Source organism: Taudactylus pleione, unplaced genomic scaffold, assembly GCF_031769625.1.
Source record: "Taudactylus pleione unplaced genomic scaffold, aTauple2 ptg000262l, whole genome shotgun sequence".
Taxonomy (NCBI): Eukaryota; Metazoa; Chordata; class Amphibia; order Anura; family Myobatrachidae; genus Taudactylus; species Taudactylus pleione.
This window is the reverse complement of record NW_028284664.1, coordinates 1,943,274-1,970,742: the sequence shown is the minus strand read 5'-3', so window position 1 is coordinate 1,970,742 and position 27,469 is coordinate 1,943,274. Positions and strand designations below refer to the sequence as shown.

At 44.2% G+C, this 27,469-nt stretch overlaps 1 protein-coding gene across 4 annotated transcripts in view; it reads right to left on the bottom strand.

Moving 5' to 3' along the window:
• ARL6 (ARF like GTPase 6) overlaps positions 1 to 27,469 on the bottom strand; it is a 95,359-nt gene that overhangs the window by 23,405 nt on the left and 44,485 nt on the right. For all 4 annotated transcript variants that reach the window (XM_088481071.1, XM_088481069.1, XM_088481068.1 and 1 more), the window contains exon 5: positions 25,034 to 25,128. In XM_088481071.1, the coding sequence (XP_088337197.1) occupies positions 25,034 to 25,128 (95 nt within the window). The remainder of the gene's footprint in view (positions 1 to 25,033; positions 25,129 to 27,469) is intronic.

The window sequence follows — 27,469 nt, the reverse complement described above, 5'->3', positions numbered from 1 at the left end:
ATAAAGTAGGATAGATAAGAGCAGCAGCTGCTGCATGTAGGGAGGTGAGAAATAAAGATGTGAAAATAATACATATATATTTTGGGGGGTGGTTTGGGGGTGTCCTGCGCTCTGGATTTCAACCCCAGTAGGTTAGGGACCCACCCTCAGAGGTTACCTGGGCGCGGTGGGTGGGCCCATAACCATGGCCATGATTATGCCAAAACCTCTTATTATTTGCAAAATGCTATTGCAAAATGTATTATACATAATGAGTAATGTTGGAATTGTGCATCTGTAAATCTTTTTTTTGTATGTTTGCAACAATAGTCTCCACAGGTAGCACCTCCCATTACGTATATTTTCAGGGTGTGCAGTCTAGGGCCCCCCTTTCCACATATTCTATTTAGTGTGTTTTTATGCACACTTGAAGGTATGAGACGCCTTCAATCTAGGCTAGCACCCCTTCCCACCTGTCCCTAATTGGTTTTAAGCAGGGATATGGCATTTTGACTGCACTTTAACAAGAGGCACAATCTAGGTAAGTCCTAAAAATTTTTATACTGCAGTGCAGCTAAGGGTTGATTTTTGGGGTGTGGGTCCCCTGGATTGATTTGGTTGGGCTGCTTCAGGGCATCGCATTATATACACATTTTTCCTTTCTTTCACTTTTAGCACTTTCATTGTTTGTTTGATATATATGTATTATTTTCACATCTTTATTTCTCACCTCCCTACATGCAGCAGCTGCTGCTCTTATCTATCCTACTTTTTTACACTTCACCTTTCCTTATTGGAGTGATGCCCTGGGGTGGCTCAGCTGGGCTGGTTTGGGGGTGTCCTGCGCTCTGGATTTCAACCCCAGTAGGTTAGGGACCCACCCTCAGAGGTTACCTGGGCGCGGTGGGTGGGCCCATAACCATGATTATGCCAAAACCTCTTATTATTTGCAAAATGCTATTGCAAAATGTATTATACATAATGAGTAATGTTGGAGTTGTGCATCTGTAAATCTTTTTTTGTATGTTTGCAACAATCCAGCAAGTAGACAGGTCACTACTATCCACAAGCACTCATCTCCTGAAATATTATGTGCTGCTGTGACTGTTCTGATGAACCTGCGGGAACCAGGTTGTTCTACTTAAAAACTGCATTTGCATTAATGTCCAGGATATGAGAATGAACAAGAATTACCATACATCTCCATCTATGGTGAAATGCTTTCTATGGGTGTGGTTTGAAAAGTCAACATCCAGAAGGTCGACAGGTTCTGTATGTCGACAGTCAGAATGTCAACATGGCTTTTAGGTCGACATTCAAAGATGTTTGATATGCAGTTTTTATCTTATGTTAGCCTAAACCTAACAAAAAAACTGCATGCCGACATTCTGGTGTCAACACTATAAACATGTTTGAATATCGACATATTTGTTGATGACATCTGTCGACTTTCAGAACATGTCAACATTCTGAATGTCGACCTTCTGACTGGATACCCTTGCTATTATTAAAGGCAACATTTACCTAGCTAAGGAACATTTTATATAAAAGCAACCTGTTCTGGATGTCACATACCTGTCACAGGTGTATTTTATATAGTGGCATAGAAGAATTAAAACCAGAAAAACAGGACCGATCATCAAGACAATATATTTTGTGGGCTGCATCAGCATAGACTATCACTTATTGATTCCTACCTATCTACACTGTAAAATGTTGCTAAATAGCGTTATAGGTCGCACAAGAAATAATTGCTTTCCAGACTTGGATTGTGGTTCCGAAGCACAAAAATATATTATTCACCAAAAAGCAGATAGTTACACGCTGTGATCTAAATACAATTAGCGCAAAAGATTATACATAAACAAGGTACAGTCAATACATTACGCAGGCGCTCTGGAGCCAGATTTTCGGCATCAAAGGTGAAGCCTCCGTCAACAGAAACAATATGAGGACTGATTAGCAGGTTCAGGGAGCTTGCATATAAACCCTTGCAGGGATAGGCAATACAATAGAACAAGTTGGCATAATCCCATTGGTTCTTCTTCCTGGTTCTAATGTTACGATGCAGTTCATAGGTCAGTTTGTATTGTAATAGTTCAGCCTCCAATAGCTTCTTTGTGTCCGTTTTAACTAATCAATAGACACGACATACAGAGATACATTCTAACCTATAATTCATATCTTGCGAATGCCTGCTGCGATCTCCTTGCCGATGGAACCAGAAGTCTGCAAATAAACAGTGGTTTAGAATAGCACCAAACACAGTCTGCTTATCATGTACTAAACCCTGAGATCTTAAATACAGTCGCTTCATTACATAATAATGAATAAACCTTAAATATTAACCTTAATGCTAGGGAACCTTTTTATGTAAGTGTGCAATGTGTAAGAATATCGTAGTTTCGCTAATATGTGTGGTGCGTTTATGTGTTTTGTGTTTTGATATATTTATATGTTTTATTTAATGTGTGTATGCATGTAAGTCTATGTGTGTGTGTTATGCATGTAAGTCTATGTGTGTGTTATGCAATTCAGTGTATTTATGATGGATTTAATATATATATATTATCCCTTCAGAACATATTTTAAAACTACAGTGCAAGGTGTTACAAGCAGTGAGGTTCACTTTCAAGCAGGGTGGAGACCCCCAGCTGACTGTCATTGCCACTTCGTCTGATAGCTAATTCAAAGGTTTTCCTCTGCCTATTTAGAATACACTTGTCAGTACTTCTTAAGCAAACCTCCGACCATTGTTCCTAACTTCTCATTCAGACAAATTCAATTGTGCATATCAGTGTCTGGGTTTTATTTCAATTGCCACAGCCATACTTGTCTGTATGCGGGGCTTCTCAATTTATATGTAAAACACTCACAGTATCCTGGTGTATATATTTTTTAATTACTTTTCTCAGACGTGTATACAGAAGCTGTTTCTCATTACTAACTAAACCCTGCATGAATATTGTGTTTGTCAGTGTGAGAGTGTTGTATATTATTCGCTATTTAGTGTTGTGCGAATGTGTGGATACGTGCGCACGCAATGGTGCGTCATGGATTGCACCAACATAAATCGGACAGCGGACGACCAAATCGTCCGATAACAGTTGATTTGCGGTCGCATGCAATTATTCGACTTCGACACACTTTACTAAGCACTGCCTAATATTTATGTGGCCTGACTAATATTAATGAGGTTTTGCGCAATATTCATGAGATAATGGATCCCAGTAATAGGCCTATTTCTACAGATAACACCCAGATATCCCCCACTACTGTATCAAATAAAAAAGGGTTCCTTTCATTTAATGTGGTAGGGTTACCAGTTTGAAAACTGGTAGACCTATTTATTTTGGCTACCATATTATTCCTACATATTGTTAGCATTTAAATTGAGACGGTGAAAATAAACAAACATAAAAATACATTAATCATTTTCAAGCGCAGATTTTGTTATGAAAACCTTGGCACAGAATCCTGCATTTTGGAAAGATGGTTTAATGCCCCCCAAAAAATAAAAAATTAACGTTTGCTTTTAGTTCACTTTATTGAAATTTCGATTAAAAATAAACTAAGACGTTATGCTCATTTTGTGCAAATTTTATCTGACGTGGTAGACTTACCAAAAATATTAATGACATAGTTTGTGGGTACTTGAAAAATTTGTATTGATATTGATAATGGAATAGGACGATCGCATGCGTTGAAAAAAAAAAAAAAGCCCAGCACGCAGGGGAATGGGGGGGGGGGGGGGGGGGGCTGTTAGGGGGAAACAGCAGCGAAGGAGTTAAACACAGTCCTATTCACAGACACAGCATTTCTGTACACAGTCCCATCCCTAGGCTATGTCCACACTGTATACTTATACATATCGGTGCTGACCTTTTCCCTACAATTCATGTAATACAAGAAAGTTATCACATGACATAAAAGTTTAAAAAATTTATTTGTAAAGAAGATTACAATTAAAACATCTATAAGAACATTGTTTACATTGTCCTCTTGGAGGATATATACCATACATATATTTTTTTACTAGCAATATGCAGCACACAAACAAGCCGCACATTGCAGATGAAAGCTGTACTAAGCATATGACTGTGATCTTTAGCAGAAGCTCTTCCAGGAAGTGTCTGTTTGCATCTGACACATCCCCAAATAGTGACAGCTAAAGGCTGCAGCTGACACTCTCCCAGCAAGTGCATTAATGATTAGGAAATGCCAAGCACATGGGTCATTATTGCCTCTTCAAAGCACAATAGCGGGAAGCGGCAGAATATCCTTTGTAATACGCTTTGATGTTGCTTTTCATGGACGAGAATTACAGCTTCATCTTCATCTACAGAACTCCCCTATAGAAAAATCAATAGATCACTATTTGAGGGCTCGCCATGCTTTGTTCACCTTCTGCTTAACAAACACAGGGCAATGTAAGACACGTAGAAGTGCCACCCACTGGGAATGATACATACCCATAGCATAAACAGTCCAGTTACTTTTCATGTGTTTTGAGAAAGTTAGCATTTTACTCTAATTAATAATCAGTCATTAATATTACAGAATCGAGAGATGTACTAAGGTTGAGAGAGAGAGAGAGAGAGAGAGAGAGAAAAACTACCCACCAATCAGCTCCTATCATTTTTCAAACACAGCCTGTGTCATGGCAGTTAGGAGCTGAATGGCTGGTACTTTATCTCTATCTATGGCTTAGTACATCTCCTCCTGGATGTGAGTTCTAGGACAAGAGAGAAATGGGGCGAGATTGATGCCGCTACATCCGCAGATCTAAGATAACCATTTACAGTTTTTGGCACTGAGCAAAAAATTCCTGTAATATAAATAATTTCAGCTGGAATCTAATAACATTTACCAGCCGGGAACAACAAACTACTCTGTAATAGATATATATATGCTCCACATAACATGGTAATTTGATTTTGCACCCATGGGCGTTACAAAACAATGGTAGTTAAGAGCAGAGAGTTTGTCCTCAATTTTAGCAGAGTGCTAGAAGCACATTGTCAGAGCTCACTTGCAGCATAGTGTACGACGTACCTAATGAGCGTTGCCAGTTGCCATAAAACGCAGTATTTCACAGTCTAATAACGCTACAGGCAATGGCGTTATGGATGTGAAGTAATTGCTATTCTGAATGTGTGTGTACAGGTCCATCCGCTTACATAACTTTTCAGATTATCAATAATAAAGCGCATTTAAATAGGTTTAAAAAGCACATGTTAGAGGTTTACAATTAACACGTGTGTACGTGGCCTTGCGTGTACTTTATGTGCATTGCAAAACATCTTGGTTGTGCCTGAATGGTCCTTCGAGTGACCAGCACTGGTCCTCACATCGTACATCAAGCTCCAAGCCTTCTTTCCTCACCAAATTGAACATGTAACTTGATGTGCAGAGAGGCATAAAAATCCTCATGAGGTGCGCTGTACTGTCACATCAAACTCCGACCTCCTCTCCTTGTCATAAAGTAATGCTCCATTAAATCATATTCACGGCTTATATACATCAAAACAGTGAGGGGACTACAGGACTGTTTTTATTACGTGTCACTATTATGCGTGTGACCCGCTGTTACACTGCTCAAAGTGTTTGCTTCTCTGAGGAAAGCCTTTATGTTTCATGGGGCCAGTTTGTGGAAAAAGAGAATTGTCAGATGTACTAGCCACCAAGGCTTGCCATCTCCTCATCCCTTTAAACCTGGACACATATGAATTACGCAAGTTCTGTGGCTGACTGACTACAAGTCTCCATTTCACCCAGTTTTAAGAACCTGTGTAATTCATGAGTTCAGATTTAAAGGGATGGCCACCCTATCGCCACTGCTAATACACCTGTTCCCACGTACAGCGGTCTGCAAAAAAAGAAATAACAAAATGATTAATTCAAAAGTGGGCCCAATACACCCCCCAACATCCTACAGAAAAAAAATGCACTAGCCCCAGTGCTGGACAGTTTGTCCCTGTTTTCACAATAATAGGGAAACAATGCAACCTGAGAAATCCCAGTAAAACACACCCGCACTACACGTCATCACCTGCTCTTCCCCTGCAGGCTGCTTGTGATTGGCTGTTTGTGATGGAGAATACCTGGGACTCCCGGCATATTGCTTCAGGCTTTTTCTGGTGTGCCTCCCAATTTCACTGTGACAGGTTGTTAAACTAATGGTGTCCCTGTGAATGGTATACAGTGAATCAGATGCACTATAAGGAGGTGTGGTATATTTTGATGACATTCAGAATTTTGGTATGGACAGAATGGGCCTGATTCAGATGTGTACAGTATTGTAAGGAAGCGGCTGTACAATACCATCCAACTCAATGCAATTGCAGCAGGAGGTATCTGTAGGAGACACCTCCGGGTGGCGGACTGTAGATAGACAGTAATTAGTTAGACAATGTCTAGATCGACTCCAGATCTTAGACAGTCAATAGATCGACAGGTACAAAAGGTCAACAGGTACAAAAGGTTGACACACTAAAGGCCGACATGTAAGAAGATTGACAGGTACAAATGGTCGACAGGGTCAAAATGTCGGCAAGAAAACGGTCGACACAAAAATGACTGACACATGATTTTTTTTTTTTTTTTTTTAAGGGTTAGGTTTAGGGTTAGGAACTTAAGATGAGCCAGTGTCCAACGTCATTCCCTACCATCCAAGTGGGCATGGAGGGGGAACAAATCCATGTGACGATCGAAGCGAGCCACCGTGCCCGCAGCGTGGCGAGCCTGCAAGGGGCAGAATGGTATTTCCGCAAAAAAAGAGAAAAGGTGTCGACCATTTTCGCGTCGACCTTTTGACCCTGTCGACATTTGCACCTGTTGACCTTCTTCCATGTTGACCTTTACTGTGTCGACCTTTTGTACCTGTCAACCTTTTGTACCTGCCGATCTATTAACTGTCTAACATCTGGGATCGATCTAGACATTGTCTATCTAACTTCTATCTATCTCTTATACCACACTCACACATCCAGCTGGCATCTGCAATCCGAGTGCAACATCTGTAAACGCTGCCTCAGATCACCATCGCGACCATCAGTCACAATGGTTGCTGCTTTGGCCGAGCTGCGTAAGCTGAAGTTTATTCAGCCTGGCCGGTTCCTGGCTGCTTGTGAGGTCAGGAAATCTGCGCCCTACGACTCAGTCCATGTCCTTGGCACTCTCAGGAAAAGGGGGCATGACGCCACAATTTCCAGGCATGCAGCTCAGCGCTACCTCCTCCCCGCCCTCAAATAGCACTAGCCTGTCAATCAGGCCACGACCCGGGTGGGGAGGGAGAGAGCAGCATGGGTCCGGCGCATGCGTAGTGCACCCAACATCTGGTTAGTACATAACCACAGTCTAACGCTAACATCATGTGTTGGCATTCTAGTTGTCGACATTGTGAAAGTCAACTATCTGACTGCATACCACTGCAAACACATATATCTAGTACATAGAGCTAACTCTCCGCAAAAAAGGCATTTCTGAATATTACTTGGTAAAGTGCCTCTGAGAGTGATGTAATGGTATATTATACCGTTTTATCTGCTGACCGTATGGTATGTATTTATTTCCTGCTTATATGATCTGAAAGTTACTTAGTTTTTCTTCACAATTAAAGAATAAAATGGAATACTTTCTCCTCACTTATAAAATATTGTGGTTTAGTTGATGGCAGATTTGTGTTCATATCGCGTTTGCCATGTAATTGTGGGTTTGCTAAGGATATTGTATTGGCCTGGAAGAAAGAATGAAGCCTCAGAGTAGCTATAACGGGACTCATTACGCACATCAGCAGAGACTCCATGTGTATGAGTTACAAGACAATGCTATGAATGGCTGCAGAAGAAAGACGCCTCTATACTGTATAATCATGCAAGTGGATAATATGCAACTTGTATTTACCCGCAATAATCAATGAGTATATGAATATTAATTTGCCTTGCTTTCAGCATTGTGATTCACAGATCAAGCAAAATAAAGAGAAAATATTGCACATCTTATTTTGTAAGTGTCTGGTGAACAAGGGGTTTGGGGTGTTGGGAAGACGAGGGAGGGAAACAGAATTATAGACACAGACACAATATGTACCTGTACAGAATACATTGCCCTGCCATATTGCAAAGGCCATAAAGTGAAGAACAGAGGAAAAAGCTAGTTGATTCACAGCAATGTTGTAATATTGTGTCAGGCTACGGATGTGATAGAAAAAGTCTGCAATAAAAGATACTTCTGGGATATGAACTGAGGCAAATTAGGGCACAGTACAGAACAGACACGAAGTGGGAAGGAAAAAAAAAATAGAGACAAACAAAATTAATTTTGAGGAAGAAAAATATCAGTGCTTTGATTTTGCCGTCAGGGGAGAAGAGGGGCTTTGAAAGAGATTTAAACATCAAAGCAACTGACAGAAACAATTTACTTGATGTTTCAAGGTTTCATCCACCAATGACCACTAGGAGGCTGACCTGCAGTCCCTGCTCCCGGAGAGAGAGCATGCGGGGCACGGATACAGGAATGAAATGGAGGGAAAAATGAGACTGACAGAGACTGTGTAATTGAAGAAGTCCTGACATGACACTTTAGAAAATAATGGGGTTTGGTAGACAGAAATGTCTCAGATAATAATCATCCACAACATGGGGGGAAATATGCAGGAGCGCTTGTTTCTGCATACTAAACTCGTCTGGGGGCGGTAAAGGCGCGGCTTGGATTTGCAAATCGAAAAGTTAACAGCGCTGCCAGATACAGTGCACAATGACCGGATTCAGAAGGAAAATGTATAAGAAAATAAGTATTCAATAAAAAATGATTTGCATTTAGTTATACAATAAAACAATCAATAGCCATAAATATAGAAGACATCAGCAATAAATAGATCACATATGTAAATAGAAAAGCAATAAAAAATCATTAATAAAAAACTAATAAACAGTGAGTGGACAAATGTCTGTACGGTATCTAAAATCATACGCCTCAGCACATAATCAGACAGGTAGACAAATAGCAACTCTGTCTCATCAATTGTTGTAATAAATCATATTGAAACACTTTCTATGTATAGCCTTGGATCACCATGATTTCAAGGATTTAGCTAACTCGTGGCACAATATAATACTAATTTGCTTAATTAAAAAAAGATTTGAAGCTCCACAATTTCATAGATCCTTATTGTGCATTTCTTTTCAGTATATATTGAGTCCGAGTCCACAAACAGGAGTTCACAAATAAGCAGGGAAAAAGGCTTCTCAATCAATTTATTTTGCTTGATGAATATATGTTTGAAAAGTACCTGAAAGCCACGTCCGGCTAAAGCAGGGATGGGGAACCTCAGGCCGGGGGCCGTGAAAGGCCCCCGGAATCATTTGGTCAGGCCCTTGGAGCTTTATTCTGCTAGCCTCACCTGGCTAGCAGGGTGCCATTCTAGGCACCCTGCTAGCCAGGTGAGGCTAGCAGAATAAAGCAGCAATGCCACCTGGAGCATCCTTAGGATGCTTCAGACGGTCATACCGCTGACCTTACAGCTCCCCAGAGCATCCTCAGGATGCTCTGGGCATTGCTGTAATCACCGGCGATTGTGGCCCCACCCCCATGTGACATCACACAGAGGAGTTGTGGCCTGCACCAGAACCGCAAATAATATTTTATAAATCAAAATGGCCCTCAGCAGAAAAAATGTTCCCCACCCCTGGGCTAAAGGGATTTCAATGCCCAAATGTACAAGTAACCGGCACTTAGGGGCATATGTATCAAAGCTTGATGTGAGATAAAATTGTGAAATATATATCACCAAACAATCAGCTCCAAACTATCATTTCTTAAACACAGCCTGCAAAATGTAAGTTAGAAGCTGATTGGTTGGTGATATATATCTCACAATTTTATCTCACATCAAGCTTTGATACATAGGCCCCTTAATGTCTGGCCAAAATCCACAAGAAGTTCACTGCCGAACTGGCAGCTTTCCCACAGTCTCACTGGGGGGTCGGTGCTTAATAAACAACAAGTCAGAGCACGGGACTCACCAATGTGTATGGTGTCCGGTCACCCAGCGTGATTTGATCCTCGGCTCCGTGCGGCTGTTGGCGGAGACCTGCACTGTTCCGACTCTGATCAATGCACAGGGTTTCCGATAATTCAGCGTGGAGTAATCCACGTGATCTCACCATGTTCTCTGACACTGGTGCCACTAGTGTCAGTTGTCTGTAATGTCCCAGCTCCAATCTGTAGAGCGGAAAATTGCAACCATGTGGCGATAGATATTCGGTGCGGCTTTATCCACAGTGGCGATCAGGATATGCCTTTCCCTAATGCGTTTCTTCACACCAAGGATTTCTTCAGAGGGGTGTGTGGCATGTATTTGTCTGGTAGATAGATAACCTTCTCAACAAGCAATTAAACAGCCACACTTCTGTGCATGTGGTTATGCTTTTTTTGACAGTGTATATAGCAACAAAGCGTTAAAACGAACCATGAAAACAACCCAGAAAAGCTGAAAAGGTTCCTGATTCTGTCAGCACTTGAGATAATTGAAGTAGAATTTGTCGTGTGTGAGGAATAATATTCATACATACAATATGATAAAATCATATCCCAGTTCTTTAAAGGATAACGCCACGTTTACTAGTATCAAACAGAATTTATTCCAATGCATAAGATGGTAATATAACCCCACTGCTACTGTGTGCACCAGATGTTACTGCCTTGTGTATGTGCAATAGTAACAGGGTTGGATATGGCTTTCACTTCAGTAGTTAGGGCAGAGGTTCCCTAACATGGTCCTCAAGGCTCCCCGACAGTCCTGGTTTTAGAGATATCCCTGGTTGAGCACAGGTGGTTAAATCAAATTGAGGTACTAATTAAGTCACCTGTGCTCAACCATGGATATCTCTAAAACCAGGACTGTTGGGGAGCCTTGAGGACCGCGTTTGGGAACCTCTGAGTTAGGGGAAATAATTTTCACCTGTTTATGGCTCATGCACACAAGACCAAACCTACCACCTGCAGCATCAATCAACCAAGTCCCAGAGATAATAAATGATCTGGGAGGAAGGGGTGTTTCCTGTATGCACCGGGCATATGCTAAATGAGGTGGCTTTCCTCAACGACCGCGCGGACGTGGAACCATTACAGCAGTGGCAACACTGGAGGTGTGCAGGCCGCACCAGGTGACACCATCCGAAGGGGTGACACCAAAATAGCAGAGCTGCTCCGCTAGAAACGCGGCAGCGGTGATGGATGACGCACGCATATGCCCGTCATCCACAATGTGCCTAGAGGCTCCCAGAGTGCTGGGCAAGCCGCCAGTATGATGAGGACGAAGGCGTGATACACGGTCACGCCCCCAAAATGTCATTCAGTGAGGGCGTGGCCTCACAGGCACAAGTGCTTTCGACGCACGCAAAGAGACTGTATCAGAGGGGTCGACACCAACACTAGTGACGCCACTGCATTACAGCTATACAATGTGGGAGCCACTGGAAATGTAGGTGGTTGGTTCTATTACCAAAATGTTGTTATTATTAAAATATATTAGTAAATGTAGGGTTATCTTTAGAAAGAAAATAAAAATGTGTCTATTGTTCTGTTGCTGCAGTGAGAGACATTGAGGTTGGGCGCTCCGACTCGCACTGTGCATGACAGCGTAGGGCATTATATAATAGATGTGGGCACAGGCTGATGAAGAGTTCTGGGGTTAGGGGTGCATATATATATATAAAGCTGGGGTGGCGTATGCAGAATGCTGGGAGCAGGGCACAGGCTGGTAAATGCAGAGAGATGGGGTGGTGGGCACTGCTGCCACTTCTGGGTGGATTTGACATCAAAATTAAATGGTAGCTCTAATAACAAACATAAGTCCATAAAGTAATAAAAAATCCCCTGGGGATATAATATTACTGCCAATTTAAAATTTGAGGTTAAAGCCTCCGCTTCACACATATACCCCTATATCTGCATTCTATGATGAAGTCTAATAAATCCTACAAGGGTAGTAAAGCTCAGACCTACGGTTACGGTTTTCTCATTATATTAGCGATTCATTCTTTAATAGACTATATTTCCCCCGATAATATGTATGGTATTCCAGCATTAAAGACTTAATGTAGACTAGACTCGGACGCCCTTTGCTAGGGATTACATTACCCGTGATCTGCTAGAGAAAGGGTCCTGCTGTTACCGCAATGCTGTTGCTGTTTAGTGATTTTATATCCTTCATCTAACACACAGAGCAGTTATGCAGACTCCAGATTGTTCAATTACGGAAAAAAAATGTCTAAACTACTGCTACACGTTTGCCCACGGCAAATACCCATTAGCCAAGCCGCAACATCAGTCCTACCATATGAAATAATAACTTTGATTATTAGTGATTGATCTCCTTAAATCAGGGCAAACAGTGCTGATAACACGGATTGAATACTTTTGTGGCAGTGCTTAGACATTTACAGTTTGTTTCCTGAGCGCAGGGCATTTAGGAATTTCTCAGTTTTCCTCTAGGAATATATCAAAGTGCCTGAAACTGTTATCCTGTTATTATTAGAACTAAGACCTGGAACAAGCCCACAGAATACAGTCCAGCCATCACACAGCCTGTGTCCTTGTTAGTGCGATGTGATCTGACCGCTGACACTGGAAATAAAAATAAAACCAGACACAATAACCCCTGTACCCAGCCAAACATCCTTCTATACTACAGCAAGAAAAGCGGATTACTACAATCATGCGGGTTCTCCGCCAATGTGCTAAGTGCAAACTGGTATGTTCTTTATTCTCTAAACATGACAAAAAGTGTTACATACTATGAAACAAATTAACACAGCAGTGTTTTTCTTTTCAGTAAAAAGGAAAAGTTTTCAAAGAAACTAGAATAAGTCAAATTAATTAAAATGTATGAAACAAACAGATGAAGGAATGACATGTACTGCAATGTACTTCTCAGGTTTACAATTCCTAATTAACTTGCAAGGTGTCAGTGGAAACAGCCGGTCTCTGGGCATGAATACCTCAATGTTTCTTTTTTTTTCTTTTCTAATTTTAAATAATGCATTTTTGGGTTTCTACATCCAGACATTGAGAAACAAGGGCAAATTAATTGTCAATTAAAGTATGTTTATATATCCTTTAATTACAGATGTGTCCACATACATCTTACCTCTTGAATGTAAAACGGCCCTTCTAGTCGCACCATGCCGTGGCATGATTTGGTAGTGCAGAGCGTCTTTTCGTGCAACTTTTTACCTTCAAATGAGTCTTATTCTGTGTGCAACTGTGGTTGTATCTGCATGCGAAACGCTACGTTACAGTGTCACAGCCGCTGATACTGTAACGTAGCATTTTGCATGCAGATGCAGTAGCACGCAGAATAATATGAGATATGGTAAGAACTTACCCTTGTTATCTCTATTTCTATGAAGTCCATAGGGTTCCACAGGATACCTTGGGGGTATAGGTGATGACGTCAGGCATCGGGCACCATAGAGTTAAGTTTCAGCCTCCCAGGATGCACTAGGGTCCCCCTCCTATACCCCGCCCCCGAGCCAAGGCATCTCAGTTAGGTACCAAGCCATAGGCCGGAGGAGGAAAAGGAAGAGAGAGAAGAAAGATCATTCTGGACACACACAAGAATCACATTCTCACCAGAGGGAGACGGAAAAACTGGTGACCAGAGTAAAGCCCATCTGCAGCACAGGTGCGACAGGGCGGGAGTCCTGTGGAACCCTATGGACTTCGTAGAAATAGAGATAACAAGGGTAAGTTCTTACCATATCTCATATTTTCTACTTCAGGGTCCATAGGGTATCCACAGGATACCTTGGGGATGTCCCAAAGCAGTATCCTTTAAGGGTGGGGACGCTCCTGTGCTGAAAGGAAAATCCGCCGCCCGAAGGAAGCATCCTGAGAGGCAAAGGTGTCAAACGCATAATACCTCAAAGGTATGGACAGAGGACCACGTAGCAGCCTTGCAGATCTGGACTGCAGAGGCACCATGTCGAGCTGCCCACGAAGGACCCACAGACCTAGTGGAATGAGCCTTCACAGAAGGAGGCCTTCATGAAGATAAGCTTCAGAAATAGCCATACGGATCCAGGCTGCCAAAGTTTGCTTTGAAGCAGGCCAACCCTTTTTACAGAAGCCATAGAGGACAAACAAGGCGTCCGACTTCCGAAACGAAGAAGTGTGGTCAACATAAGTCCTTAAGGCCCGCACAACATCCAAAGTGGCCTCACCCACTGAAAGGCCAGGTGAGTTAAAAGCTGGAACAACTATTTCCTCGTTAACATGAAACTGGGAAACAACTTTGGGAAGAAATTCAGGACGAGTGCGTAGCACTGCCCTGTTCCCATGAAAAATCAAGAATGGGGGTCTACAAGAGAGGGCCCCTAAATCAGAAACACGTCTGGCCGAAGCTATGGCCAGAAGGAAAACAGTCTTAGCTGTAAGCCATTTAAGATCCACTGAGCCCAGTGGTTCAAACGGCGGTCCTTGGAGAGCTCTCAGGACCACAGCCAAGTTCCAAGGCGCAACAGGTGGAACAAAAGGCGTCTGAATTCGCAGAACGCCCTGCATAAAGGTGCGTACATCAGGGATTGTAGCAATCCTACGGTGAAACCAGACGGACAGGGCAGAAACCTGCACCTTCAAAGAAGCAAGGCGAAGCCCGTGGTCTAGTCCCGCTTGTAGGAAGGCGAGTACACGAGACAGACGAAACTCCCGCGGTGCATAACCTCTCGGTCGACACCACTGGAAGAACGAATGCCACACGCGATGGTATATTCTCGCGGAAGACGGTTTCCGAACTCTTAGCATGGTTCGCACTACAGAGCTGGAAAACCCCCTGGACCTTAACATGGCCGTCTCAACAGCCACGCCGTCAAAGACAGCCGAGTCAGGTCCGGGTGAAGACAAGGACCCTGTGACAGAAGGTCCGGTCGGAGCGGTAACCGCAGAGGACTGTCCACGGACAGACCCTGAAGGTCTGAGAACCAGTGCCGTCTGGGCCATGCGGGAGCTATCAGCAGGAGCGTCCCTCCTTCCTGTTTGAATTTCCGGATTACCCGTGGAAGAGGGGAAACCAGTGGAAAGAGATAAGCAAACCGGAACGTCCACCGGACGGCCAGAGCATCCACCAGACGCCTCTTCGTCTCTTGTGCGAGACCCATACACCGGCAACTTGTTGTTGTGCCAAGACGCCATGAGGTCGATCTCTGGAAGACCCCACCTGTCCACCAGCAGTTGAAAAACGTCCGGGTGCAGGGACCATTCCCCCGGATGAACGTCCTGGCGACTGAGAAAGTCCGCCTCCCAGTTTAGCACTCCCGGGATGAAGACAGCTGATATGGCCGGAAGATTATGCTCCGCCCATACCAGGATCCGAGACACCTCTACGAGAGCCGCCCGACTTCGGGTTCCTCCTTGCCGGTTTATGTAGGCCACGGTGGTAGCGTTGTCTGACTGGACCTGCACTGGGTGACCTTGGAGAACCCGATGTGCCTGCTGGAGAGCATTGAAAACCGCTCGGAGTTCCAAGATGTTTATTGGAAGCTCTGCTTCTGCCGGAGTCCACCTGCCCTGGAACAAGTGTGGACCCGAGACCGCTCCCCAGCCCCGAAGACTGGCGTCCGTTGTTAACAGGACCCAATTCACCACCCAGAACGTACGACCCCTGTTGAGATGGGTCGTCTGCAACCACCAGGCTAGAGACAGGCGAACCTCCGGAGTGAGCACCAACGTCTGGGACTTCAGACTCTGAGGCAGTCCATTCCATTTGGACAGGATCAGGTGCTGCAGAGGTCTGGAGTGAAACTGGGCATATTCCACCATGTCGAATACCGACACCATGGAGCCCAGTAACCTCATTGCCGAGTGCAGAGAAACCCGGCGGCTCTGCAGACAACTGCGCACCCTCGAATGTAAGGCAGAGATCTTTTCCCCTGTCACAAAGATCCTTTGCTGCAGAATCCGCTGAGACGGGATCAGGGTGGACTTCTGCCAGTTTATCAACCAGCTGTGCCGTTGCAGTAGCGCAATGGTCAGGTCCAAGTGGCGCAGAAGGAGCTCCGGAGATCCTGCCACTAAGAGAAGGTCGTCCAAGTACGGCAACATGCGGACTCCCTGCAGCCGCAGGGAAGCCGCCATGACCGCCATCACCTTGGTGAAAACACGTGGTGCTGTCGCCAGGCCAAAAGGTAACGCCCGGAACTGAAAGTGGTCGCTGCGGATTGCAAACCTGAGGAACTGCTGATGGCGCAAAAGAATAGGGACATGCAGGTAAGCGTCCTGTATGTCCAATGACACCATGTAGTCCCCAGGTTCCAGCGCCAGAATGATGGACCGAAGGGTCTCCATCCGAAACTTCGGCACCCGCAAAGACTTGTTGAGAGCTTTGAGGTTGAGAATCGGACGAAACGACCCATTGGGTTTCTGCACCAAAAAGAGATTTGAATAGAAACCCTGGCCCCTCTGGGAGAATGGAACAGGCACTATAACTCTAGCCTGGAGCAAAGTGTGCAAGACCTTCCGCAGCTCCGTGGCTTTGTTTCGGTCTGATGGTAGACCCGTGGTGAAGAATCGAGTCGGGGGTCTGTGCCGGAAGGAGAGGGCATACCCGTGTGAGACCACCTCGAGAACCCAAGTGTCCGTTGTGGTGACCGACCAACACCGGGGAGAACTGCAGCAGGTGGCCTCCGACTTTGGGATCCCCCAAAGGGAGGCCCGGACCGTCAGGCCGCAGGCTTATCATCTGGCTTAGGGGCCGGACGTCTGGTACTCCAGGCCTGCTTCCGGGGCTTGGAAGATTTCTTGGGGCCAGCCTGTCGGGGAAAGGACTGTGCTTTAGGCCTACCCTGGGCCCTATAAGGCCGACGTACCTGAACCGGAAGGAACTGCAGCAGACGGGAGACATGCCGATTTGGCTGCCACCAGCGTGGCTACAATCTTGTCCAGGTCCGGACCAAAGAGAACTTCTCCGTTAAAAGGCAACGCTTCCAAACCCTTTTTGGAATCCGCGTCTGCCTTCCAAGATCGCAACCACAATGTGCGACGAGCAGCTACAGCTGCCGAAGAAATTCGAGACGCCAGGGTACTAATATCCAAGGCCGCTTCGTTGATATAAGTGGCCGAATCCCGGAGATTGCCGATCAACTCCATCTGCTCAGCCGAACAGTCGGAATCGAAGGACGCCTCCAACGTATCAGCCCAGCGCTCCATAGCTCTGGCAACCCAGCAAATGGCATAGCTGGCCGCGCTGCCCCCCCCGCAAGGGAATAGACGGACTTCAGGCAGATATCCACCTTGCGGTCCGTAGCATCCTTAAGGGAGGACATGGATGGCATGGGTAATGTGGCACTACGGACAAGGCGTGTCACATGAGAATCCACCTGTGGAGGGGACTCCCACTTGGCAAAATAATTGTCTGCAAACGGATACGCCACTGCTAAACGCCTTTGAGGCTGATATCGTTTGCCTGGCTGTTTCCACGCTTCCTCTAGATGGTCAACTAATTGCCCCGAAAGAGGAAACACTGTGGTATCTCCTTTAACATCCTTGAAAAAGGCGTATTTGGACTTTGATACTGGAGGCTCCTCATCCTCAATAACTAAAGCAGTACGGACTGCACGAATAAGGCCAGGTATATACACCTTAGACTTAGCGTCTGACTCTTTAGGACGGGGAGGTTCCTGGTCAGAAAGATCCAGAATCTCCCCATCGTCGGACGTCCCGTCGTCATCCTCATAAGGAGCAGACAGAGACGCCACCGGCCGCTTGTGAGGCCGCATCACAGACTCCCCTTGCAACACTTCTGACAACTGCTGTACAGAGCTTGTTAACGAATTAACCCACGCAGGCTCATGAGAGACCTGAGGAGGGGAAACAGGGAGACTGTGGGGTACCATCAATTGTCTTGGGAAACCCTGCATGGGTGACGACACCACTGACTGCTGGGACAAACCCTTCTGAGTGAAGGCAGGCTGCGGAGCTAACTGGCCCACGACGGTTGTAAGCGCTTTGGCAAAACAAGCCCAGGGCGGCTCCTGTACCGGAGCCGTGACCGTAATCGGTCGCGTCAACGAATAACACTGTCGACATAGTCCCTCCGCACTACCGTCCCCCTCTGCTATAGGTACCTTGCATGTAGTACATAAAAGCTGGAGAGGAAAATCACTTTCAGACATAATGGTAAGTATGTGACCCCTCTCACTGATACTCGTTAGTATAGTGTGAGACCACCCTGCAAGCACCGCACTGCAAGGGCTTTAGCAGAAAGAACAGGGACAGTTAAATGCTGACAGATAGAAAATGAAAGTACAGGCAGCAGACGCTAGCATAGGTCACATACAATGCAAAGAAATCAATTCCTGCACTATCAGCGCTGATCCTCAACTACACAGACTCATAGCATGGTAGAACACAACGCTGCATACACAGACCTTAATCCAACGGAGGAGAGGTATGCAGGGGGACCCAGACCGCGATGCCACTGTTCATCAGCGTCCAGCAGCGCTCACCATGCTTCTTCCAAAGATGGCCACCGAGGAGCAGAGAGGAGGCCGGCCTTGGGGAGGAGCGCTGACACAGGACCAGTCAGCTAGAGCAGAGAGGGCTGTGTGCAGCGGGGGAGGCGCCGGCTGTGAGGCAGGGAAGGCGCGCTCCCCTGGCATGCATTTAATCCCTGGGACGCCGCAGCGCTACCACTCTGCCGCGGTCCTGCTGTCCCAGGGGGGTAGTGGAAGCGCAGGTTAGAACCTGGCTCCACGCTGCAGCCAGTCCCCAGGGAGCCCCCTGCCTGGGGACTCGGGACCATGTATCAGTGGGGACCCACCGCGGGACCACGCTGATTACCTGTTGTCCCCCTTGATTTCGGCCATGGTCCAAAACATCTGGGGTCACCACTAACTGTGACCCCAGATGCCTACCAGCATCCCCGGACCAGTACCAGCGTTCTGGTACCGGCGGGGGTGTAGGGAAGACAGCATGGACGTCAGGACTGACTGTCCATGCTGTACTTCCAGATGTGCAGCCACAGCTGCATTGAAGAAACTTCAGGGGCTCTTCATGGCCCCCCTCTAACAGGTGCATCCGACTCCGGCCGGGTACCAAACTAAACAGATGCCTTGGCTCGGGGCGGGGTATAGGAGGGGGACCCTAGTGCATCCTGGGAGGCTGAAACTTAACTCTATGGTGCCCGATGCCTGACGTCATCACCTATACCCCCAAGGTATCCTGTGGTTACCCAATGGACCCTGAAGTAGAAATAGGCATGCCGCATATCATGCTTGTGCATCCTATTTGCATCGTTAATAAGACGCATTTGAAGGTCAAAGGTCGCACGAAAAGACGCTTAGCGCTACAGAGTCACAATTTTAATGCGACTTGTAGCGCACAAAAGGTAATATGTATGTGGACACATCTGTATGCTATAAGGCAGTATTCATAGCACATTTTACAACACATACAGGGACGGTGATTAATCAACGCAATGTCGAAGCTTTCCCAAATAGCCAATGTTTTTTCTACTGCAAATGCGTTGGAATCATACTGCGCATGTGCAGCGATGGTCGTGTGACAGCGGTTGGATTTATTTGCAAAGTGACTGACAGACAGAGACCATTTGTGGGTGGTAACGAAGGTTGGGGGTGGTGGCAACTTAAACGCAGGTGTGTTGCAACCTTTTCGAGGGCATGTCACAGCCGGCTACTACGATCCCATACGAAGTTGTTAAGGCTCCGGCGTCTTAGTTCCATCGTCCATTCTGCATGGCCATAGGGTTACGCAGGAGACCAATGATCGACCGATGTGTATCCGATGATTACATCCTTGTATGTAAGCAGCGGATCGGTGGGCATCTGAATGCAAATTCCTCCAATTGTAGAGGAAGTTGCGCACACGCAAGTGTAGTGCCAAAATTTTGTCTGCTGGCAGAAAGATCCTTTGTATTCGAGAATCCAGGATTGCCCCCAGATGTACCATCAGCTGTGTCAGAGATAGGGAGGACTTTTTCCAATTGATGAGCCAGCCATGTGTTTGCAGGCAGTCCGCGGTCAGCTGGAGATGGCATTGTAACACAACCGGTGAATGTGCTAAGATTAAGAGGTCTAGGTATGGCAGGATCCCGACTCCCTGACGTCCTTAGGTGGGCCGCCATAACCGCCATTATCTTGGTAAAGACCCGAGGGGCCGTCGACAGAGCGAAGGGCAGTGCCTGAAACTGGTAAAGTTGCTGCAGGACAGCAAACTGTAGGAACCATTGGTGGGTTGGCATAATAGGCACATGCAGGTATACATCCTGAATGTCCAGAGAAGCCATAAAATCCCCCAGGACAATTGATTACAGAGTTTCCATGCAGAATTTGGGTACTCGGATAAACCTGTTGAGGGATTTGAAAGCCAGAATAGGCTAATGAGACCCGTTGGGCTTCTGAACCAAAAAGTGAGTGGAATAAAAAACAGTTCCTTGTTGAACCAAAGGAACAGTTATTATCGCACCTGAATATAGCAGGGAGTGAATGGCTTGGGCCCTGATGGGGTCTCACGGAGGACTTGTGCAAACAAATTGTTGGGGAGGAAGCCTCAGAAAGGTGAGGGCATACCCATTAGAGATCACTTCTTGGACACAGACATCCGCGGTTGTTTGACGTCATGAGTCAATGAACCGAAGAAGTCGGCCTCCCATCCTGGTAGAGGGTTTGTCTCCAGAATTGGGGGTTGTATATCTGGCCACCAAGGCTGCTTGGATCGCGGCTTGGCTGTTTTGTGAGAACTAGTTGAATACGACGATAACTTGAAAACAGGCGAAAAGTCAGAATCAGCAAAAACTTTTCTCCAAACGGCACTTTTCGCGGCTAATTGAATACGGCCCTTAGTGTCTGTAGTTGTGAGATAAGTGTACATTATATTAACTTATTACTGTGATAATTAGCGCATAGATTAGAGTGTAGGTACCCGCAAGAAATTAAGACATGTGTTGCAAGCTTACCTGGTGTCATCAAAGTATAAACCAATGGGTGTGGTCCAAAATGTCGACATGTCAAATGTCAACATTTTGCATGTTGTCATAGCGTTTCCATAGGGTTATAGCCCTAACCTAACCCTGTCGATATTCAGTCCATGTTGGCATTCTGGTGTCTATATTCTTAAAGTCGACATAAGCCTGCATAGCAGACCAATACATCATTATTATGGTACTGGAATTCTACTGGTAAGGACAGTGCTGACATTTGTGTTCTTTGTTGTCTAATATAAAGTAATGAAGCATGGAAACAGTTTTTTTAAAATGTGTATTATGCTCTTTTGGAAATCTTTTATCAAAGTAAACCACAATTTTGTTAACATACATTTTTTTGTTCTAATTTACAAATGTTAATAAATACATCAACAGATATTAACAAAAAACATAAAAAAATTCTATTTACATATTATAAGCCTCTAAAAACGCTGTAGTAACGGGTTATTTACAGAGGATGATGGGTAGGAAGTTGAGACCATATTGTTCTGCAATATGGAAGGTGGTATTTTCATGCTATGGTGTGCACCTGTTTTGCAGTGGGACTAAGTGCAAATCAGTGATTTGGATAAGATATTATACAGGTGTAGGAGTAAATGCTAGAATAGTAATTGCCGTGTGTCAGGACATTTCCAAAATAACCGTCTGCAAATTGTTCACTTTCATGCTAAAGGCATTCAGGTGGAACTTTTTGGAGGTCATTATTCAAGCTTTTGTCATCCTTGGCTCCTGCAGCTGTTTTTATGTTGCGGTTCTCAGGTGCTCTTGCATATGTCCAGAGAGCCTCAATCATAGAGAATGCGCATTCTCCCTCTTACGTCAGGCTTTCCTACAAGCTTTTACATCTGAGCAGAAGGTTCCAGGTGTGGCAGAAGAAGCAATAGACAATGCAGGACCTTCCAGGTTCTACATACTGCTCTGGTCTTCTCAGTGAAGAGGTCTGCCTCCCTTTCATTTGAGTCAATCTCCTCAATGTTCTTTAAAGGTCTGAAAGGGAAATCACTATTTAGCAATTACTGTAAACTTCTAACGTTATTCAGAGTTGGACTCAAATGAGAGATGCAGCCAACTCTGTATAGATAGCAAATGCACCTCGCTGCGAGTGTCAGGAGCAAATGCACCCAGAATATTAGGAGGTGTGGCGTGACTCAGAGTACAAAATATGCTTTAAAAAAAAAAAAAAAAACACAGCACACAACTAATGGACAATGACAGTAAATCTAAATCAAACAAAGCGTCAAAAAAAAAAAAAATTTACAAATGTTTTAAGTCCACACTAATAAACACATAGGTAGCTTTCTCCCCAAACAGAGTAGTAAACATATTTTTTATTTTAGATTTTTAAAAATGAAAGTATGAGTGTTCAAATACATTGTAATCTGGCTATTTAAAAACAGCTGCAGCAGTTCATTGCTACATTTGCATTATTGGGTATTCAGACGCATGGTCGACATTTACCACGTCGACACCACAATTTCAACATGGTTCCACATGTTGTCGACAGGCATCAGGTAGATATCCTCAGAATGTCGACATCCGAAATGTCACCGTGTGAAATGACATTCTCAGAATTACGTTGGTTAGGGTTAGGTGCTGCCGGGAAAGTTAGGGTTAGGTTGTGGGGGGAAGGTTAGGGTAAGGCACTAAATGGAGTGTTAGCGCTCGGGTTAGTGTTAGGGCAGGCATACTTTCTGGAATGCCGGTGCATCAGATCACTCCACTAGAATAGAGGGTCACATAACGGTCAGGAACCGGAAGAAGACACTGAAGATGCCCGAGCCGCAAGTGGAACATTTATGTCCAACCTTGAATGAGTAATCAAATCCATTCTTACTGATTCATCTCCATGCGGGATTTCAGGAACTGCAATTCTAGGGTTCTTGCCCAAGGGACTATTCTGGATGCCTGTGAGGTCCCTTCTATCGGGTGTTCACAATGTGCTCTAAAAATACAATAATAACTATAAAAAATAACACTGCACTTGTGTTTATTTTATGTTTTGAAAAATATCTTTGTTTTTGTTTCTCTAGGACAATTCAATATTTGGCACATTAGTAAACATTATATACAATCACTGCATTTAAAGTTTTGCTATTTATTGTCTGTTATCTTAACCCTCTGTGACACATGCAGTATCGTATGGTAAAGTGCCCTCTAGACAGACACGGATTTTCATTTTCATGTAATGTTATGAATTATTCATACATAGCCCCTTAAGACCGGAGGTAGCGGGCAGCCCAATGATCAGGTCCATTTTCAGGTTCTTGCACTGCGCCAGTTTTTGCCAGGAATTACTTTTTATTGTCTCATTCTACTCAAGCAAATACATTTTTTTTTCATGTACTACATTGGGGTCATTTTAGAAGCATATTGTAAATAAATGGCTTTTTAAGTCTGTTAGCTAGTGTAAACCAGACAAAGGCCACAAAAGAATATACATTCTCATACATATTCCCATGGTTACTTTTACATAAATCAGAGTAATCGTAGAAAATGACGCTGGAAGGAATTCACCAAGTCTCCCGAGGGCAACGTTACCAAATGTGTACATTTAATAAGCGTCTTACGCACATATAGGAACAGAAATAGTGATTTATCGTATCTGGGATTATTTTTATGCTCGGTTTTCTATTTTTCAACCAAAAGTGGCCTTAGGGAGTCAGAGACTTATATAGATCTCAAATACATCTCCAAAAATGGCATTATTAATAGTAATCCCTTGCCTAGAAAAGCAGATTGAGCTATCCCAAGCAAGGCAATAGACCTGCTGACAAGGAGCAAATAATAAGAGGATTCCAGTGACAACAGGTTAACACCCAGGTGCCATCGCACAGTGCAAATATTACTGAGATAGAAACAAATGTATATTACATAAATAATTGAAAAATAAATATTTGGAAACATTAACAAAAAAATTATATGGTTACCTTGCTGTTCCTGCTTCTCTCTGGATATATAAATCCAATCTAGTTCGGTCATCTCTTCTTGTAGCGGTCACTGAAGCCAGGGATGAACAGGTCATGCAGCTCTTAATGCTCCCCCGACGCCTGGACCAGCCATGTTTATTAATAGCCATTTTTGGTCTCATGCTCATCTCCGGTCTCGCGGCTCCTCCACCAGCACTCTCAGTACACAGGAAGTGGCAACAGGGCAAATGCATCCAGATGAATGGTTGACGGACGTTATGGGCTGACCGTGTGTTCCCATAGAATTTGCTTATATTTTTATCATGCAGTGAAAGTTTGTGAACACTGTTCATGATGTCAAAGCAACGAAAATTCTTATCAAAAGACTTTTACGTGCATTGCATCCAAATGCATTGTTGTGGACTATCCGTAGCATGTTTTAAATCTGCTTTAAAATGAACGCCCTTACGCGAGTGTACGCGGCTTTAAATTGGGTAAAAGTAGTACATTACACTAATAATAGGTAGCACGTTACAAAAGTTGTGTAAAGTTTCTTTTAGGCAATTTTTTTTTTTTTTTAATCAAAAGTTATACTAAAAAAAACAAAACAAAAAAAACCAACATGCCCAACAAAACAGAAAAGTGTGAGAGCACAATTAAACCAATGGAACAATACACCTAGGGGTTACTAAAGTGCGAGTTTTTAGATATGGAGATGTACTCCGGAGCAACCAATCAGATTCTACATAACGCTTAACTAGCACCTTCTAGAAGATAATAGCTAAAATCTGATTGGTTGCTATGAGTAACATCTCCACTTCTAAAAACTCTCACTTTATTAAATATACCCTCTATTCTGTACTATAAATACTGCTACGAGGTGATAGAATCTCTAAACGTTTTTATCTACAGCACGGTCTCTGCTGGGCCAACTCTGAGCTGGGATGTGCCACAGTCACAGCTGAAGAACCGAAATTAAAATCAGTCAAGAAAGACTGTAGGTATTTGAACCGCTGACATATATCATTTGAGCTGAGTGCTCTTCAGTAGCAGCCGTCAGCAGCGTGACAAGACGAGTTTCTGGGAAATGTCTGATGAGAATAAAGGGGGTGGTTGGGGAGGGGGGGGGGACACAAAGCAATCTTACCTGCGTGATTTAAAAGGGTCTCCAGTTCTTCTTTGGCCACAACCATTCTGAGCTTGTCACTACTGTCAATGACAAAAATAATAGCCTGGCCTTCTCTGCAGCATGGGAAGACAGCAAACAGATTTATTGTCAGACGTATCATTCACAGCAGGAGCTTGTAGAGGAAGAAAGCAGGTCTTATGGTTTCATTCTTATTAACCATCCCACCCTAAATAGTTACTGTAGCAGAATAGCTTGTACATGATCGCAGTACAGCATAAACATATTAGCAGCAACATAAAGTTCACAGAAGTCCCTAGTGACTACTTAAAGGCTAACATTTCATAGCAGGAGTTGTCTTAATTAGAATACACAACTAGTCAACTTAATGATCATTTTATTAAGTTATGCTTTGGAGTACTTCCCTTTTTTATTTTACTTCTGGTTTTGTAAACGTGATCAAGGAAACCTGCACGGCGAGTTATTTATCTCATCCTGCGACAGCGTGTGCAACTGGGGTGCGGCTGTATCAGGGCAGTTATTATACATGTTCGGTCCCCCATAGAGTGCACTGTGGGTAATGTAATCTCTGTAATTAGTAACTATAATGGGGTACTGGGGAACGAAGGAGAGACTCCTTCGTAATGGTTTGCTAACAAGATTGTGAAATAAACGGTTTTCTAAGTCACTGTCTGGCGTGGATGTAGGCTTGTACCATCTTAGTGAACATTTTATATTTCTGTCACTTACTGTTCACAATATATAAGGATGTTACTTAAAACTTGTTGAAACAAGTATTCACACAACTCGTTTGCTATATTCCTATCAATAAATTTGTATAGCGAGATGCGGTCAATATCCTGGCACATGGGATGCCGGCGATTAGAATACCGGCGCCGGATTCCCGACACCTGTAGCAATCCTGAAAGTAAGTAGTAGGGTTAGGGGTTAGGCATTAAGGGGGGAGGTTAGGTTTAAGGTGCGGGGAGGGGAAGGTTAGGTTTAGGCACTAAGTGGGGAGGCTAGAGGTAGGGAGAGGGGGATGGTTAGGATACCTACCGACAGTTGTCAGTGTCCTAACCCTGTAGGGGTGCTGGCGTCGGACTTTTGACTCCGGGATCCCGAGCGCCGGTATCCCATACCCAACCCGTTATAGAAACAAACCCTTTGGACAGTCCATTGACAAGAACACCTAGCTTGCAGGACCCGTCATATGAAAAAGAGAAAGCTATGTCTATATATTTTCCATGTCTATTCGTGTAATCTGACTTTTGATTCTTTAAGTGGCATTTATGCTCAAAGTAAACAAGCTCAAATATTTAACCTTCAAAACCAGGAGCTGTGGGAGACAGTTTTATGATGCAGGACGCAGCTCATCACAGATATACAGCCAGGGAGAACCTCAGCCTCTTTAAACCTTTGCAGATAGATCCGATCACTATAAATCAGTTCCATATGCTGGGATATGCAAGAATTGACACTTATGGATATGCCGGTAGTGATGCGGGAGTTCGGACCGCTGAGCTGTGCAGCAATTAATGGGTGTGGAAGACAAGTGTCTACTTGGCGTTAAGTACGTGAATAAAATAATATTTCACACTTTGTGCCCATGACAGTAATGCTACCCAAATCATACAGTAGATTGGACTATTACAGAGCACACAGATAGGATTCATGTGGTGTAAATAGCAAATGATCCAACACAGAACAGGAGAGAATGCAAATCTGTGAGGTAAATAAACATTCATGCTAATCTGACCCATTCGTGTTCCCAATATAATAGTTTAATTCACATCCTGAGAAGATTACAGTGCACTTGTCACCTACACACAGTGCAGTTATTATATTCAATTCAATATGAACTAAAGACATTAGGTTTAGGCACCAACGGGGAGGGTTAAGATGCGGTGTGGGGAGGGTTAGGGTTCAAGAAAGGAGGGTTAGAGTTAGAAGAAGGGGGGATACAGACCAACGGGGTTTGGTATATTGACAGCTGGCATCCCGACTGCCGATATTTCATACCCAATCCCTCTCTACCATTGCCAGCAAAAATGTTCACTCTTCTCTGGGTGGGTGTTTATGAGCTCCATCTTGTTACCTATCCTCACACAATCACATCAAGGTGTTTGAAGTTCGCAGTGACAAAACCTAGATTAGCAGGTGATGTGCTGGTGTGGTCTGGCACCTACAGGTCAAGCTGATCAGATTCAGGGCAAAGAAAGATGCTAATGTAATAAATGAGAAGGAAGATGATGTGAAATTGTGTACTATACTCCCTGCAAACCACAAAATCGCCACAAATAATGCATTGGTGGTGTATGTACGATCATATAAGACGTATGATATTAAAACTTCATGCCATGCTTATTAAATCTGTATTCTTTTTAAAAAGTATATTCATCCTGTAACAAAGAGTAATGCTGCCCACACACATAGCGATGTGTTCCCGATCAGGCG